This window comes from Talpa occidentalis, unplaced genomic scaffold (assembly GCF_014898055.3).
Source record: "Talpa occidentalis isolate TD23 unplaced genomic scaffold, MPIMG_talOcc4v2.1 talOcc4.6, whole genome shotgun sequence".
Lineage (NCBI taxonomy): Eukaryota > Metazoa > Chordata > Mammalia > Eulipotyphla > Talpidae > Talpa > Talpa occidentalis.
In genome coordinates this window covers 107,086,380-107,103,051 of record NW_023604972.1, presented here as the reverse complement: position 1 = coordinate 107,103,051, position 16,672 = coordinate 107,086,380, and the positions used below count along the sequence as shown (strand labels likewise).

At 44.4% G+C, this 16,672-nt stretch overlaps 1 protein-coding gene across 2 annotated transcripts in view; it reads left to right on the top strand.

Annotated features, from left to right (window-relative positions):
• The first annotated feature begins 2,793 nt into the window (after nucleotides 1-2,793).
• The window catches only part of ERAP1 (endoplasmic reticulum aminopeptidase 1), a 48,663-nt gene continuing 34,784 nt past the window's right edge, over nucleotides 2,794-16,672 (top strand). The window contains exons 1-4 of one of the 2 annotated variants that reach the window (XM_037529778.2): nucleotides 2,794-2,881; nucleotides 9,674-10,213; nucleotides 12,480-12,618; nucleotides 15,534-15,668. In XM_037529778.2, coding sequence (XP_037385675.1) covers nucleotides 9,687-10,213; nucleotides 12,480-12,618; nucleotides 15,534-15,668 — 801 coding nt within the window. In that variant the 5' untranslated portion in view covers nucleotides 2,794-2,881; nucleotides 9,674-9,686. Of the gene's footprint in view, nucleotides 2,882-8,795; nucleotides 8,896-9,673; nucleotides 10,214-12,479; nucleotides 12,619-15,533; nucleotides 15,669-16,672 lie in introns of those variants that run through there. The other variant, XM_054688254.1, reaches the window with a different exon arrangement.

Genomic DNA, 16,672 nt, shown 5'->3' with positions numbered 1-16,672 from the left:
TGTAGGCTTGTCCATATGAGATAATAATGACAGAAATACCTGCAATGTACACTAATGGGGCAGACAAGTTCCTCTTGCCCCCTCAGGTCATGAGAAAACATGAGAACTGTTTGGAGTATGTCAGTATGGTCCTTTAGGAAAAAATGTAAACCAACCTACCTATTTTTTTTTTAATCCCAATATTTTTATTATTCCTTTTAGCATTTACAAAGAACATGCTTACTCCAGGTTGGATAACTCATTCTTTGAGCAATTGCTGTGGCAGAAGGAGCCATAAACAAGATAATGTCAGGACACCAGGTTTCCTGAGCCAAGGTGTGCTTTAGTGCCCAGGCTGACAATATCTGGTAACTTCCAACATCTCAACATTGCAGGCAGCGATCTGGATTTTTTAAGCAGTTGATATGATTCATCTAGACATAGGGTTGGATTGCTTTGAGACAATAGACACTTACTGGCTGTGTGATGTTTTCTGTTTCTAATGGAGTCCATGGATTTCTCTTGTGTGCCCCAGATAATTCTTATATAATTAAGCAATGATATTCCACTAGAGAAATGGTCAATAAACATAAACATAATACTCAAATGAGGAAATAAAAAGTAAAATCACTGAACCAACATATGCTCAAGGCATGTGTTCAGTCTCATTAGCAATGAAAGAAATGCAAATTTAAAGAACTTGTTTATGGTGATTTACCTCCTTATTGAAACGGGCAAAAGGAAAAGCACACGAATACAGTATGAATGCTGGAGATGAACCTTCTCGCACACTGAGGAGAGATGGAAGGGGAAGGGTTTCATGGGGTCTACCCAGCTGCAAGAATGTGGCTGTGCTCAGGTTACCAAGGTAAGACTTTCAGATGCCAGAAGAGGGAGGGAATATGGCTATCAAGTTACCCACAGTGTTCTGCCTGCTGGCAGCCATAGTAATGTGACAGCAGTTTTGATCACTGAAAAAGAACTCTATGTGTTCATACAGAGCAGATATCCATTGCTTCCTCTGCTGATGCTTTCAGAAATCTCAGGTTAGCTAAATCAACAAAGGAATTCATTGGTTCTCTTGACTGGAAAGTACAAGGCTAAAGCTTATTAAGGACAGCCTCAGTGGAGTTATTCTTACTGTCTCTCTGTCAGCTCTGCTTTCCTTTGAGTTGGCTTCATTTTAGAGCAGGCTCTTTGTGTAGTGGCCCTCGGATACCTCATTCTAGAAAAATAGAATTATAAGCCACCTACACACTTACACTGTGAGGTTCCAGTAAGATTACATATACAAGCTTTCCAACCACACCATTTCAGATCAATTTTGTTGAACATTGGGAATGAATGAATTCAACTGGCCATGTGTAGTAAGGTGTAACAGTCTAAAGTCTGAGCAGGGAGAGGATAGAAAACAGTCTAGAGGCAGTAGCACCCTCCATACCGACTTTTCAGCTACCTTCTGCCTAGTTTAGGTGCAAGCACTCCCCTGCTCCTGACTCCCCATATGTCTTACAGCAGCCTCCAGTCTGTTTGGTGCATTTAGCTTCTGCCAACATGACCTTCAAGAAATATTTTTAAAGAAACTGTACTGTAAACTATCACATCCAAAAACATCAATATAAAAGCAAAGAAATGCATGGCTTTACTGGGCCAGAAGTTCTGAGTAGTGGGATCCCTCACCCACATCTGACTTGGGTGGCTACAGCTCTCCCATGAAGTCCTTGTCTACTACACCTTACCGTCACAATTAGGAGAGTGCAGAAATTACCTGATCCCAAAGCCTCTGTTTTTGGTGAAGTTATGTTGAAAAAAACTTCCTTTGATCCAACCCTGGGTGAGAAAAGGGTGTTAATTTTACACCACTGAATAGGGCAGGGGAGGTGTCATGGAAAAGGATGGTCTCAACTAGCGATAAACTGCAGAACAAAAATATTGTTTTCCAAAGGGAATTATAAGATTGACCCCCAGGTTCTCAAAGGAAGGAGCCTAAAAAGGAAATGAAAGGAGAAATCTTGAGTATCGCATGAAAAGTGTCCCAGGGGACCACGATCCACTCTCCAACTTGCACATCTGGGAAGTGTGGACATTTATGTGCTTGGTTTATTACCTCGTTTACCATATATAAGCTCAGAAGTGATCATTTGATTTGAAAAAGCAGAGGGAAAGGCTTAATGTGGGAGCAGCAAATCCATGAGGCCCACGAGACCCGTGATAGCGATGGGAAAGTTCTGCATCGGTTTCCACAATCCCTCCGCCGCCTTTAGGGCGTCTCCCCGAGGGGGCGTCTCCTAACCGAACCCCTCCCACTGACAGCGCAGAAGGGTCAGCTTTTTCCCGGTGTTCTGGATTCCGGTTTCTTTCTGAGGCGGGTCACAAATTCTGAAGTTCATTTGCGGAGAGGAGATGATGGACACCGCTTAAGTCCAATGGGCGTGGAGCCCGACCCGCCAGGGAGGAGACCTCTGATTAGGCTCGGACCCACCCCCACAACTCCACCAGCCCTCTTCTTACGCCCCAAACTCTGTCTCTACTAAATTTTAACCAACGAAAGAAGTATCTCCAAAGACACAGGAGAAAACACGATCTCTATTCAAAAGGGATGCTCCTCGCCACCTGATACCCTCTGTCCGGCAATCCCAATGTTTCCTTGGCCTGAGGCACGCCTTTATGAATTCCTGTCTTGGGAATGGCAGTCTCCCTCGCTCGGTCTCCCCCGCGGCGTCCCCTTTCCCAGCTCTCGCCCGAGACTGGGGTTCCCCGGTGCGCGCCACGAGGGCTCTGGCCCATGAACCCCTGGCGCCCGCCGCCCGCGGTCCCCGGGTTCCACTTTCACTTTCGGTCCCGGGGCTGCACTGCTGGCTGCGGCCGCACATGGTGAGCGGCTCGACCCCAGCGACCCCAGGTACTGTGCCCTCGTCCCCGGTGCACCCCGCGGGGGTAGAGGTGGGAGAAGAGGCCGGGGTCCCGATATCTTATCTGCGCTGGCTGGGGAAACACGTCGGTCAGGGACGCCAGGAGAAGTGGGGCTGGGAAGCGGGGCGGGGGGAGTCTTGGGGCCGGCCCCGACTAAGGGAGGGGAGCGGCGGGGCCCGCGGCCAGCCCATTCCGGCTCAGATCCTTCCCCACCCGCACAAGGCGCGGGGCGCAGGGCGCTGGGCCTGGCGCTTGCTCCGCGCGCTCCGCTCCCCCTGCGCGCTGCGCTCCGCCTCGCTGCTTGCTTCTGGCCAGCGGCTCTGTCCACCAGATGGACTCCGGAGTCGGGCCAAATGAAAGGGCGTGTTGGCTGGGGCGAACCCCTGACACAGGCGCCTTGGAGACAGTTGCCCGAGAAACGAAGGCGATTTTGGGGTCTTTACTGAAGTGGCGATATTGTGGGATCAGCGTCCGGGAGTTCCCACAAACATCAGTTTTCTCCCTCTTTCTCCTGTGTTTTTTACACTTACCTGTCCTCACTTCACTCTGTTTGTATGTAGCCTAGTTAAATGCAGGTAAAACTCTCCTGTTTGAGCAAATTCAAATTTCCTGCTCAGTTGTGTTAGTCTCCGGTCGGCCTGCAGGTGAATTTCGAGAGGAAGAAGAGCAGACTCTTACTTGCAGTTTTCACGAAGTTCTTTGTGTAGGCCAGGCTTAGAAAGAAATGCTGTTTTCGACTGAGTGTCTAGTATATTTGCTGTCCATTTAGGATATGGCCAACAATTTAACAAACCTTTTTTAAAAAGAGATTTATTTATTTATGCATACAAGAGCTGGGGTGTAGGCCAGAGGTGGTGGTGGTGGTGGGGGGTGGGTGGCGAGAGCATTCACCAGAGACAGAGTGGGGACCAGAACAGGTAGATCTACTGAAATACAGTGCTGAGGGGAGCAGCGGGCAAGACTGGAGAGGTCTGCTGCGCCATGTACCTCACCTCCACGGCTGGTGGGAAATCTAACTCGCATGCTGCAGTGGCTGCTGAGAGCTTGATAGCGCTGTCTTTAATTAACCCCTGTCCCACCAGGGAAGCCCCATTTAACAAACTTTTATAAACTGGCCAGAGTTGTCTTTTTTCCCCAAGGAGTTGGACCTTGTACTAATTACAGCACATTTTCAGGTGCCCCTAAGTAGAAAAATTCTAATGTTAAAAAAAAAGTCAGTATTTTTATCATTTACTAGCAGTGACACGCAGTTACCAGTGGTTGTTAACATCACTGAACATTTTGGCAGAAGGTCCATTACTTCTTGAAGGATTTCACATTCCATAGTGTCCCAATAAAGGGAAGGGTGACATACCTGAGGCCTGTTGCCTCTCCTCTCTCTCTGACTTCCTGTGTCAGTGGAAAAAGTGACAGTCACCAGTTAAGGTTCCTAAACTATCTTGAGCTCCTCCTGTAAAATAAAGTTAGGTTCTCTGTTACTGCTGCCCACTCATGGACAGCACTGCCCATAAAAGATGCCCTAGTGAGATCAGAGACCAAAGGAAAATCCTTTTTAAAACTTCAAAGAAACATGGTCTGGGTATTCAACTGCCTGCTTTCAATTTCCCTAGGATAGCTCATAGATGTCACAAATTAAACATTTTAAAAATAACACTTGATTCTCTCTTCTCCCTTTTAAAACTGTTCCAATGGCTGATTTTCTCTATCTCAAGAAAAGGAACATATGCCTGCCCACCTGTTTATTCTAGAAACCTGGCAGCCATCTTGATATGTCCTTTCCCTCGAATCCACTCCAGTCCACCCCAAACGAAGATGTTGAATCCACTCATCTTGCCGTGTCTCTCACTTCCTCTGCCTTCTCCTCCTAACTCCAGCTTACTCTAGCTAAACTACTCTCTAATTTGTCTCTTGGCTTTTAGTCCTACTCCTTCAGTCCTCCATGTTCCACACAGCAAGGAAGGTAGTTTTCTTGAAGTGGAAACTATCTCCTGAGACTTCCTGGCTCAAAACCCAGTGGCTCCTCATTGCACTTAGGATATGATCCAAAATCCTTGATGTGCCTTCAAGGCTGTGTGGTGGTCTGGCCTTTGCCTGCCTTCCCACATGCGTCTTCCCTCTGCGTGCTGTGTTTCGGGTTCATTGGCCTTTATAACCAGCCTCTGAGCCTGCAGATACTGCTGTTCCCTCTGTTTGGAAAACTCTGTCTCCTCTTTTCTTAGCTAACTTGAACTTGTCCTTTGAATCTCAGTTGAAAATCTCAGACAACACCCAATGTAAATTCATCTGCTATTATTTTATCTTTCAGTGTATATGTGTGTTTTGATCTTTTATGGCTAATTGTGTTGGTAACCACATACATATATATTTAACCACATATATACATGTGGCTTATTAAAAATACTCCCCATAACTGTAAGCTCTTTGCAGTCAGAGACCTGTGTTGTCTTACATTAGTAGTGTCCAGCAAAACTCCTGACATTTAGTAAGGGCTCAATAAATATTTGTGGAATGAATGACTGAAAATATGTGTAGCGGCAGGAAGGGCACAGGTTCTCTATGACCCGAGCAGACAGGTAAAGGAGAGGAGTCCTGGAGCCCTTGGTGCCTTTTTCAGGGTTTTATTGAGTTTACCAGGTACACAGCAGGCAGGGGTGCCAGGGGGATGAGAGGCTGGTAGGCCTCCCAGCTCCCAGCAAGTCTTCACTCTTTTTTGGGCTTTCTGGCGTTCTCTTGTAGCCTCTGCTTCTCTGCTGGTTCTCTTCTGGTCTTTCGCTTGTTCACTTCCTGTTAGTTCTGCTCCCTCTGGTGTCCCCGTGATGCTGCCCTTATAAGCCCAGTCTTAGTCCACATGTACCCACCTACGTATGCCCACACCCTACTCCAGGTGCCCGCCATCAGGCATGCATTCAGGACCGCAGGGATACATCATCAATGCTAATGGCGGGAGGACAGAAAAGCCAGACAATCGTTTACCCTACAATATGTTAACTCATTTAATCTTCTCAATAATCCAGTGAGAGAAGTGTTCTCATCTTACGCATGTGGAAAGTGAAACTGAAATTAAATAACCTGTCCAATGTCACACAGTAGCAGGACAAGTGTGCAAAGTCAGATTTTCTTTTCTGACTGTAAGCTCTGTGTGTGTGTGCACATGCACACATATATTATTGATATGCTTATATAAATACGATATATGTATGTATACATTCTGTCTATATTATATGTTCCATTTTGGATTCCTGGCACTTCATCCTTCTTGAGACAGCCATGTACTTTGAGACAGCCATGTACTTTGAGACAGCCATGTACTTTTTGGCCTCCACCCCTGCAATGCGTTTGATATGATGTCCTCCTTTATATTTCCTGCTTTATACTTCCCTTGGATAGCTAATTCCTTCAGCAGCCCATGGGTCTTGCTGTCAGCTCAGAACCAATTAGAATTTTTGGATCTCTTATTTGGGTGTTGGAGAAGCTAGGGGGCTTTCAGAGTTTCGGTACAGGCACAATCTTTGCTGAGTGTCTACTTCTTAGGGCCACACCCACTAACCTACTGCCACTGCATTTCCAAATGGATGCATCACACAAGTTCCCTTTACTTCTGCCCTTCCCTCCCCCCACAACTTCAAGGGAGAGTCATCATTCAGTCCCTGCCCTGGGATTCTACCTGAGCAGGTAGGGCATGAATTCTTTACCATTTGGGTCTTTAAACTTTATTCTTTCCCTCCAAATTGGGCAAATGTTTTCTGGTTTGATGTACCCTTTTGTTGGTTCTTACACACACACAAAAACAAGAAACAGCAGCAACATGGGGGAAAAAAAAAGGTTTTGTCTTGTCACAACTTTCCTCTCACCTGGGTGGTGCCTCCTTGTCAGCTTGGATCTACTGTGTTGGTGTCCTTTCTGTTTTGCCTGTAGATTCATGCTGCAAGGAGGGGGAAGTAAGCACTTTCAACTGTGTGTGGGGACAGGCACAGGATGGGGAGTGAAGAGGGGGCAGAATACAAGCATTTTAAATGAATATATTAGCGAGAAGCATTATAATCCCTTCGCAGAGGGATTCTGGGTTAGGAACATGGTTTGGCAAGGATTATCTTATCTTTGGCAAGGAGCTTCTTAACTGCCTGTACCATAGAGTTTCTGGAAAGTTTTACAACAAACCCTGATATCCAACCTCATCACCATAGATTCCTTTTTAGTTGTTGTGGACAGGTTTTTTGGCATCAGTCATTTAAAAATCTTCCCAGGTGACATTAATGTGCAGCCGGAGTTGAAAATCACGAAGATGGAGGGAGAATCCCATGCACCAGGATCCTTTTGAGGGATGCATGTTACAGTATTATCTCTTTTCTCATCTGATCCAAATGTGCAGGAGCCAAAGGAACTGGAGGGAATTAAGACCAATTAGCTGAGCTCACCTGACTGGGGCTCCTCCTGCCAAACACCCATTAAAGAGGCGTCTTTGTCTAAAAGAGAAAGAAGTATGCTTGGTTCTCAGAGTGTGGATTGTCAGCTTTCTGAAATTCACTTTTTTGTGTGTGTCCTGTGGCCTTAAAGTGCAAATGATGATCATGGTGATCGGCAGCTTGGAGCATGGAGACACTTCTCAGCTGGCCTCTCCCACAAGTTCTCCTGGGTTCCCTTCTGTCTGCCTGGTTGCCCTAACAGCAATTTCCTTTCTCCCTTTGTGTTTTAACTCCTGCCCTGACTTGCTCCCCTTGCCTTGCCTTGAATGCACACCTTCCTTTCCAAATCCAGCCTTACCCAACCAGCTCAGATGCTGGTCTTGCATGAAAGCAGTCCAGCACCCCTGGCTGCCAAAGTCACTCTGTCCCTTTGGAAATATTCCTTTCTCCCCCACACCCTTTTATGTCCTTATCCTTAAGACACTCCACACTTTCTCTGTTGTCTTTCATGTGGGTGCGTGTTTTCTGGCCTAGATTTTGAAGCCCTGGAGAGTGGGATTTATGTTTTGTGTATTATCTCCCAAATAGTACTCAGCCCCCAGCTTGTAGGGAGTGGGAACTATTATTTGTTGGATGATTCTAAAGAGAATGTAGGTCATTGGTACCCTGTCACAAACTATGATGAAAATCACTTGTAAACGGTTTAATTATTCCCAGCTAAATAAATATAAATTAACTTTTGGCATGTAAATTTGACAAAAACACCACTGTTACAAAAAGTCACTGTAATGGTGCCTTTCACCTCTCCCCTCCCCCTTTGGTTTTCAGTCTCTGTAGAGTAAGTGAATTGGTCAAGCTTTTATGCCATTGGCCTCTGTGGCTGTCACCCTTTGCCTTGAATGCAAAAGGGTCTTGGGAGTGTGGGTGCCTGATGGTGGACACCTGGAGTATGGTATGGGCGTGTGTAAGTGGGCACACCTGAGCTGGAGCCTGAGGCTATAAGGCCACATCACTCAGAGACAAAAAAAAAAAAAAAAAAACACCTGCTACAGCGGAATGGCAATGAGAGGAGGAAACCATCAGAGAATGGCAGAAAAAGCACAAAGAGAAAGGCTAAAGATTCGCTGGGGCCAGGCCCCGGCCTCCCTGCCTTGCCAGCCTGCAGGCTTACCCCACAATTGACATAGAAAGAGCATTAAAGCTTGAAAAAAAGCCACTGAGGACTCCAGGACTCTTTGCCGGACTCATTTGCCTGAATCAATAGAGAACCTGCCCTGTGCGAGCTGGCACTACAGTCTCCTTTCTAGGTTTCCTATAGGGTAAGGTAAACAAGTATCAGGCTTTTCTGCCCTCCCGCCATTAGCATTGATGATAGATCCCTGTGGTCCTGAATGCATGCCTGACGGCGGGCACCTGGAGTAGGGTGTGGGCATATGTAGGTGGGATTCACCTGGGCTGAGAGACTGAGCTTATAAGGGCGGCGTCACGGGGACGCCAGCAGAGCAGAGCAGAGCAGAACAGATGAGGATGAAAGAGCAAAGGGAGCAGAGAGGCAGAGGCCATGAGAGAACCCCTGGAGAGCCGTGTACCTGTGTACCTGGTAAATCCCAATAACAGCCTACCGAGGGCTCCAGGACTCCTTACCCCGTCTGCCTGATCATAGATATCCTGCCCTGTGCCCATCCTGGCTCTTACACCTATGTTTGGGGAATTCTTGGTTAACTTGGAGGGAGGCAAGGTTGATCTCCCACTGCAGAAGCTGGGAAGTCCAAGTGTTTGTTTTCTCCACCTTCCTGCCAGGTAGTTTGGACACCTTCCCTCAGTTCAGACAGTCATTCAAAGTTGGGATTTTGAGGCTGAAACGAGAAATACAAAGTTGCGGGTTGGTGGCAAGCTCAAGCTACTGGTGGCTGCAGCCATGTAGCTTCAGCATTTAGGCTTCAGGCTGTGGGGCTGCTTACCCCCAAGGTCCAGGGAAAGTAGGGTGGTCGCCTTCGAAGTCGCTCTGGCTGTGCCCTTTGCCTATTTCTGAGCCTGCTTTTCCAAATGTGCTGGCAACTCTGTGACCTACTTAGGGCTTCTGAGACCCAGCTGGTTCTGTTGTTTTCAACAAAGAACCCTGACTGCTAGACTTAATTTAAACATTAAAAGCCAAGTGATGCTTTTTATTGGTAGGTGTTCATAATTATTGCTAACCGCACAATTTTTTCTCCTATGAATCAATGATACAATTTTGCTTTCAGGAAAGACCAAGTACTTTTGAAAATTTGTATCTAATAGCTATTAACCCTGCACAGATCTAAAATTACGCTGTTCTGAGATTTTAATGTCTCTTATTTTTTTTATTTTTGCATTTATACTTTTGTGCCACTAAATAGTTTGAACAAGAAGATGAAATCTCTGCTCTCCAGATGGCCCCTTGCCACCTTGCCATTTCTACTTTCCACGCTATTGATTCTCTTAACGGTGGCAACTCCTACCTGGTGTGAGAGCAGGGAAACTACATCTCCAAAAGCTAGTGATGGGACACCATTTCCATGGAGTAAGATGCGACTTCCTGAGCACATCATTCCTGTTCATTACGACCTCATGATCCATGCAAATCTCACCACTCTGACTTTTGGGGGCACCACTCAAGTGGAAATCACAGCCAGCCAGCCCACCAGTGCCATCATCCTGCACAGTAACCGCCTGCAGATATCAAAAGCCACCCTCAGGAGAGGCACCGGAGAGGGGCAGCCTGAAACACCACTGAGAGTCCTGGAGTACCCGCCTCACGAGCAAATTGCACTTCTGGCTCCCGAACCTCTGGTTGCTGGGCTCCCTTACACCGTGACCATCGACTATGCTGGCAACCTCTCTGAGAGTTTCCATGGATTTTATAAAAGCACCTACAGAACCAAAGAGGGGGAAGTGAGGTAATTTTTTCTATTTTTTTTAAGCTTCAAGTGCTGCCCACATTAAGTTGATTGTTTCTGTGGATTATCTTCTAAAATTCCCTTGCTTTCTTATTTCTTTGTTTTGTTTTTGCACCTTCTTTGTAGAATAAAAAATGGCTAATTTCCCCCTTTTTGTTTTGATCTTTGTCATTCTTTTTAGCCAAATTTCTTTCCTCTAGCTCTAGTAGAATAACTACCTATTTGCTTATTTAATTAGAGTATGGGCTATAATGTTATAATTCTCTTTGTTTTCTAGGGCTACTGTAACAAAGTACAGCCCTCAGTGTTGTCCATAGATTCTTGGAAACTGCATCTTTAAGCAAAGTGACATATAATTAAGTCAGATAAAATCCTTTCATTCGACCTTCGCTGGCATTGTAGTATTCTCATCAGCATGACAGCAAAATGACATTGTTAAAGGACCTGCTTTCCATAAACTGGGTGGCTTAAAACAACAGAAATTTACTCTATCACAGTTTTAGAGTTGATTGTTAGAAATCTAAAATCAGGGTGCTCGTAGACTATGCTTTCTATGAGTCTCGGGGTGGAATCCTTGCCTCTTAGCCAGTGGTGGCCATTGCTCCTTGGCTACATTAGTTCGGTCTCTGCCTCTCTTGGCACCTGCCTATTCTCCAAATATCCCTCTTTGTATGAGGACACCATTCACTTTGGACCTGGACCCATCGTGATGGCTTTGTCTTAACTTGGTTATGTCTGCAAAAACCTCATTTTCAACATTCGTAGAGACCAGGGATTGAGACCAGCATACCTTCTTTCAGGACAAAGTGCAATCATCATAGCTTAGTAGTAGAAGTACTTTTCTCTCCGTTAAAACTTTTTATGGGATCCTCACTTGCCTTGCTTAGTTCTGTTTCTAAGGGGTATAGGGTAAAGGAAGATTGTTCAGGCTTTTTTGATGTTGGCCTCTGTGGCTATCACCTGTGGCCTTGAATGCAGGAGGCATTTGTGAGCGTGGGCTCGGCGTACGCATGCCTGATAGTGGGCACCTGGAGTATGGCGTGGATTATGTAAGTGGGCACACCTGAGCTTAGAGACTGAGCACATAAGGGCGTCGTCAGAGGACTGAGTGCGGCAGAGGCCCATGCGGTGGAGTGCTTTGGAGCATGGCTGCGAGAGGAAAGAGTGTATAGAGATTCTTAGGGGGGCCCAAGTGGCTATATCCCTGCTGGCTTGTTTCCCCTCCGTTCTATTAGAAAACCTGTGGGGATGGTGCCAAGGGCTCCAAGAGTCTCTTTTAAGCTGCCTGAACCAACAATGAAGCTACCCGGCCTGGGCTGGTTGGTTGCAGGACAAGGGGGTAATTTATTGGGGAGATTTTATACTAAATTTTAAAAATCAAATTTCATTTGTTAGTAGATTATAACTAAGTTGTTTTCCTGATTTCATATCACTTTTGAGGTTAAAAAGTCAGATTTTACCCCTAAGAGTTTTTTAAAAAGTAAAATTTATCCTACTCATAGTCCCTAGATATAGCTACCTTTTTAGGGTAACATCCTTCCAGACTGCTCTAGAAGTCTAGAATAATGCATGCACTTTATTTTATATAAATGGAATTATATTTTCTGCTTTACTAGACAGTTTTTTTTATATGCTAAAGAGATGTTTTATATGGATGGCTATCACTATACATCATTTTAATGACTATTAAAATATATGTGCATGGAATTTTTAAACTAATTCCCCATGGATGGAGGTTAGGTTGTTCCTAATTTTCCAACATCAGCAATACTTTGACCAACATCTTTGTATATGAGTAAGTGCCTAGAAGTAAACTTGCTAAGTCAAAGGATCTACAAACATTTGTTATTCCCTGTCGTATTGCTTCACCTCTAACCAATGCTGTGTATTGGCAATCATTTTAGAGTCCTGAAGTCAACAATTATCACCCTTCCACTGACACTCCATTGACTGAAGAAGTTGAGCAGCTTTTGATATATTTGTTGAGTACTTGTAGGTTCTTTTGTGAGTTGCCTGTTTAAGGCATGTACCTGCTGTTCCACATGGTGGTTACTCATTAAAGCTATTAACCCTTTGTAAAATACTTTGCATTCCATGTTCCCATTTTTTTTACTTGTTTTTAAATTTTAGTTTATGATAACTTGTCACATATCTTTTATCACTAAAATCCAACTATCTTATGGTAATGTTAGGAATTAAAAATCACCCCTGTTATAGAGTCCATGGAGTTTCATGCTGTGTTTTTATTTCACGTGCAACATTTTAGGATACTTGCATCAACGCAGTTTGAACCTACTTCAGCCAGAATGGCCTTTCCGTGCTTTGATGAACCTGCCTTCAAAGCAAGTTTTTCAATCAAGATCAGAAGGGAGCCAAGACACCTAGCTATCTCCAATATGCCATTGGTGAGTCCACACTCTTATGGATCTGCTCACAGGAAAAATCCATTGATTGTTGTGACATGTCTTACTCAGTGACAGTTAACATTTGGGTCACCTATTTTGTTTGTTTTATTGCCTGACAGATAACTAACTTTTCTTTTACAAACCTTTTGTTTTAAACAATTTTGTTTTTTTTGTAGTCACAAAAAAAAAAGTTTCTTAAAAACATGCAAGATTTAAGAATGACATTTCAGGTCATCAATGCTAATAGGAGAGGTACTGTGGAAGGAATTGAGGTCAGGTGTGGATGAGCGTGCCCCTCATAAAGCATTTGCACCTTTGTTTTTCCTATGATCTTTTAAAAGGAGTTCAAAGAAATTGCTTCATTGAATAAGGTCATGTTTCTAGTATATAGTTGGTTTCTATAGTCACCGGTGCCTGCTCTTCCCTTTGGGTGCTGGATAGGTTAGTATGCAGTTTTAAAAACTCTATCTGTTATGCTTAGTGACTCTGTGTTAAATACCTTTAAATTCAAAACCTGGATTTCTATATACTGTGTCCTACTACTAAGGATATAGTTTACAACTATATGCCGGAAAGTGAGCACACAGATAAAGAAAAAATGTAATCTTTCTGATTATAATACAGAGTAAGAATAGATGGCTCTGATTCCTTTAAAGAAACCCTTGAACTCTAATTCCAAGCAGATGTGGACAGTGTTCCTTCTCCTTTTTAAAAGTGACGAGACCGTGCCAATACCAGTTATCTTAAGCTGAGCTACACTCTGCAAATGTTGCATATACCCCCTGGAAGCATACCAGCCCTGGGTTCAGACTCGGTGTAGAATAAGGTTTGCCCAGAGTCCTGAAGGGCACCTGCCTCTTCCCTGTTCTGACCAGGGAATTATTATCCAAGCAGGAAGGGACTCTGAGGGCCACACACCAACCTCTAGTGTGTTCTCAACCTTTTCAACCTTTAGCTCTACTTTCCCTCACCCAAATTACTATAAGGATCCCTTCTGCAAACAAGATTCTGACAGGACCTCCAGTGAAAAACACTCTTATGCAAATCCCTACCAGTTTTGTTGCACCCTCTAGCCAGCCACCCCCTCTGTCTGTGAAAAGATGAACAATTATGCCATTCTCCAATATAAGTTTGAGATAGACAACATGCTTTTTCCAGTGATAGTTCCCTCCTTGAATATGATATTGCTCTCTGGGACAGGAGTGAGTCTCTCATCAGAGGATTACAGCTTTAGAAGAATAATGGAACACAGATGGATGGAAACTAATAAGACTGGAGGAATCTGTAGACTGGCAAGGGGTGGGGGTGAAAGCCAGGAGTCCCTGAGGCATCCCTAAGGTGCTGAAGTCTAAATCCATGTATATCAGGACCTATTTGGTAGGAAAATCTAATGTAATCTTGCCTCCTAGACAGAAAGCCCAGAAATCTAATAGGAGTGACCAGAGCTGCAGACATGGGGTTGAAGAAATAGACAGTGGGTTTGAAAGGATCTTTTGGGGGATAGAAAAGCAAATAAAGCTATGGAACATTTAAGTCTACAGGCAGTGAACAGGAGTTAATCACATTTAAATTAAATTAACCCAGTTTCCTAATAATTAGCATAACTTCAGGAACAGAAATTTGGATTAGGTGTGGGTGGAATGCATTTAAAAACAAAAGGTAATTTGGGGTTCTTCTAGAGTAAACCTGTGTTTGCTCTCAGAGTCAGGGTTAGAATGACTGATGACCAGCAGGCACCATTGCTGGTGGTGCATGGGTATTAACAAGGATGTGGGCACAGGAGAGAGGTGGAAATATGAATGCATGCTTACCTCCAGACCATTACCTCACTGATTGCATTTCAAAGCTGATTGCAGTGATGCATTCAGAAGAGGCTTTGTGGGCTCCGGCCCAGGAACAGGCCACTTTCAATTGTATAAGAAAATAGAAGTTCATTTTGGGTTGTACATGTGTTACAGGGAAAAGATGTCCTAAAGCTAATTCCATACAGGCTTTGTAGACTCCACCCACCACTCCAGACCAAAGCCAAAAGACACTGGGAACTCCAAATCCCATCACCACCAAAGGGAAGGTGGCTGGGACCTGAGGGTGGGGTTAAGCAGCCAGGTTTGGTATAAAGCCAGACACGTGGGCTTTGGAGGGGATCCCCCATTTTGGCTCTAAGCCTGCTCGCAGCATTCTGCCAGCTCAGAGAGTGCCTTTGGGTTTCCAGGTCGGCTGATCGGGTAGGACGCATTAAAGACTTTATTTCCCTATTTTCTCCCTGAGTTGTACATTTCCTTAATTCCCTTTCCCTTGTAAATAAACCTTTTATTAACCTTTTTGTGTGTGCCTGTAGTGGAGATTAATAAGTCCCTTTTAAGCATGTGGGTGAGACCCACAGCCAGGCAACCCGTTTTTATATCGGGGTTGCCCTATAACACATGGTCACATTGTTTTCCTAGTGTAGAATTAAAAAAAAAAAATAGAAATTGCATTGCCACAATTCTTATACCTGTATTTAAAGATAAGTGGACTCTATCTTGGCAAAGGCAGTAACTTTAGTTTTGCCTCTCCTGTCTCAGGAACCTGCCTCAGGTTGCAAACATGACTCAGTTTGTGATCATATGGATTATTTAAAAGTGAAGCGGTGATGGTCACACAACTGTGAACATAAATAAAAAAATATATAAAGAAAAAAAAGTTGAATTGTGTACTTTAATTGGTGAATTTTATCGTATGGAATTAAAAAATTGCTTAGAATCGTTTGGCCTTAATGTCTAAATGACAATCAGATGTTAGAGAAAATGTTAAATAATTATACCAATGGCATGCCATATACTTTCAATATTATGTCTTGTAGTTAGGAAATTTCTGTTTTTAACATGTGTTCAATGTATTGGGTTATTTGATGACTTAAATTATTCTGATTTTAGGTTAAATCTGTGACAGTTGCTGAAGGACTCATAGAAGACCATTTTGATGTCACCGTGAAGATGAGCACCTACCTGGTGGCCTTCATTGTTTCAGATTTCAAGTCTGTCAGCAAGATGACCAAGAGAGGAGTCAAGGTGAACCTGTGATTGTCACACGGGGTGACCAGCTTGTCCTGGCCTGCCCGGGACTGTACTGGTTTTAAAACCGGAAGTCCCACGTCTTGGAACCCGCCCCCCTCAGTTGGGCAAATGGTTGCTCAATCTCTTGTGACAGATGCTCATATGTGCAGTGAGTTCTAGCAACAAAATCATGCGGAAGGCCTGGCCTGGGCCATTGCCCTGGCTGCACCACTAACTGGCTTTCTGACCTCAGTTGGCCCTGTTCCCTTTGGAATTTTTTTTTTAAAGATTTATTTATTTATGCATACAAGAACTGGGGTACTGGCCAGAGGTGTGTATATGGGGGTGGATGAGAGGATTCACCAGAGGCAGAGTAGGAAACAGAACAGGCAGCTGAAATACACTGCTGAGTGGAGCAGCGGGTGAGGCAAGAGAGGTCTGCTACGCCATGTGGGTCACCTCCCTGGGTGGGGATTGAACTCATGCTCCAGAGGCTGCGGATAGCTTCATACTTTGCATCTTAACCCCTTGCGCCACCAGGGAGGCCCTTTGCGGTATTTTTGATACTTCTTTAAAATGTCAGAGTTGGACTAGATCTGGTTTCTTGGGTTCTTTCTGGCTTTAACTATCTGCAATTTGGAAGTGAACGTTACTTAACCTGAGCACGTGATTTCTGGCCTTGGGAAGGGAGTAAGATTGGTGTAGTCTGCAGATTAGATGGGCCTGGGCTGAGCATCTGAGCCAGGAAATACTGGAAGACTTCAGAAAAGGTCTTTTCTAGGAGCTCTTGCCCCTTGTCTCGCTGCCATGGTGTAGGGGGCCTGTGGAACTGCTGTGTGGTTCTGAATACCAATACCTGTTTTGGAAAGGAGAGCGTGCACTTTATTTGAAGATAACTTATTTATTTGTGTTGGTTTTCACAGGGGCCTGAAGTTAGGACTTCTCTGCTGAATTGGCTCTTTTTCTATAGTACTAAGTGTCTTATTCTTGTGAAGATATCTCTAATTATTTGGTACTTA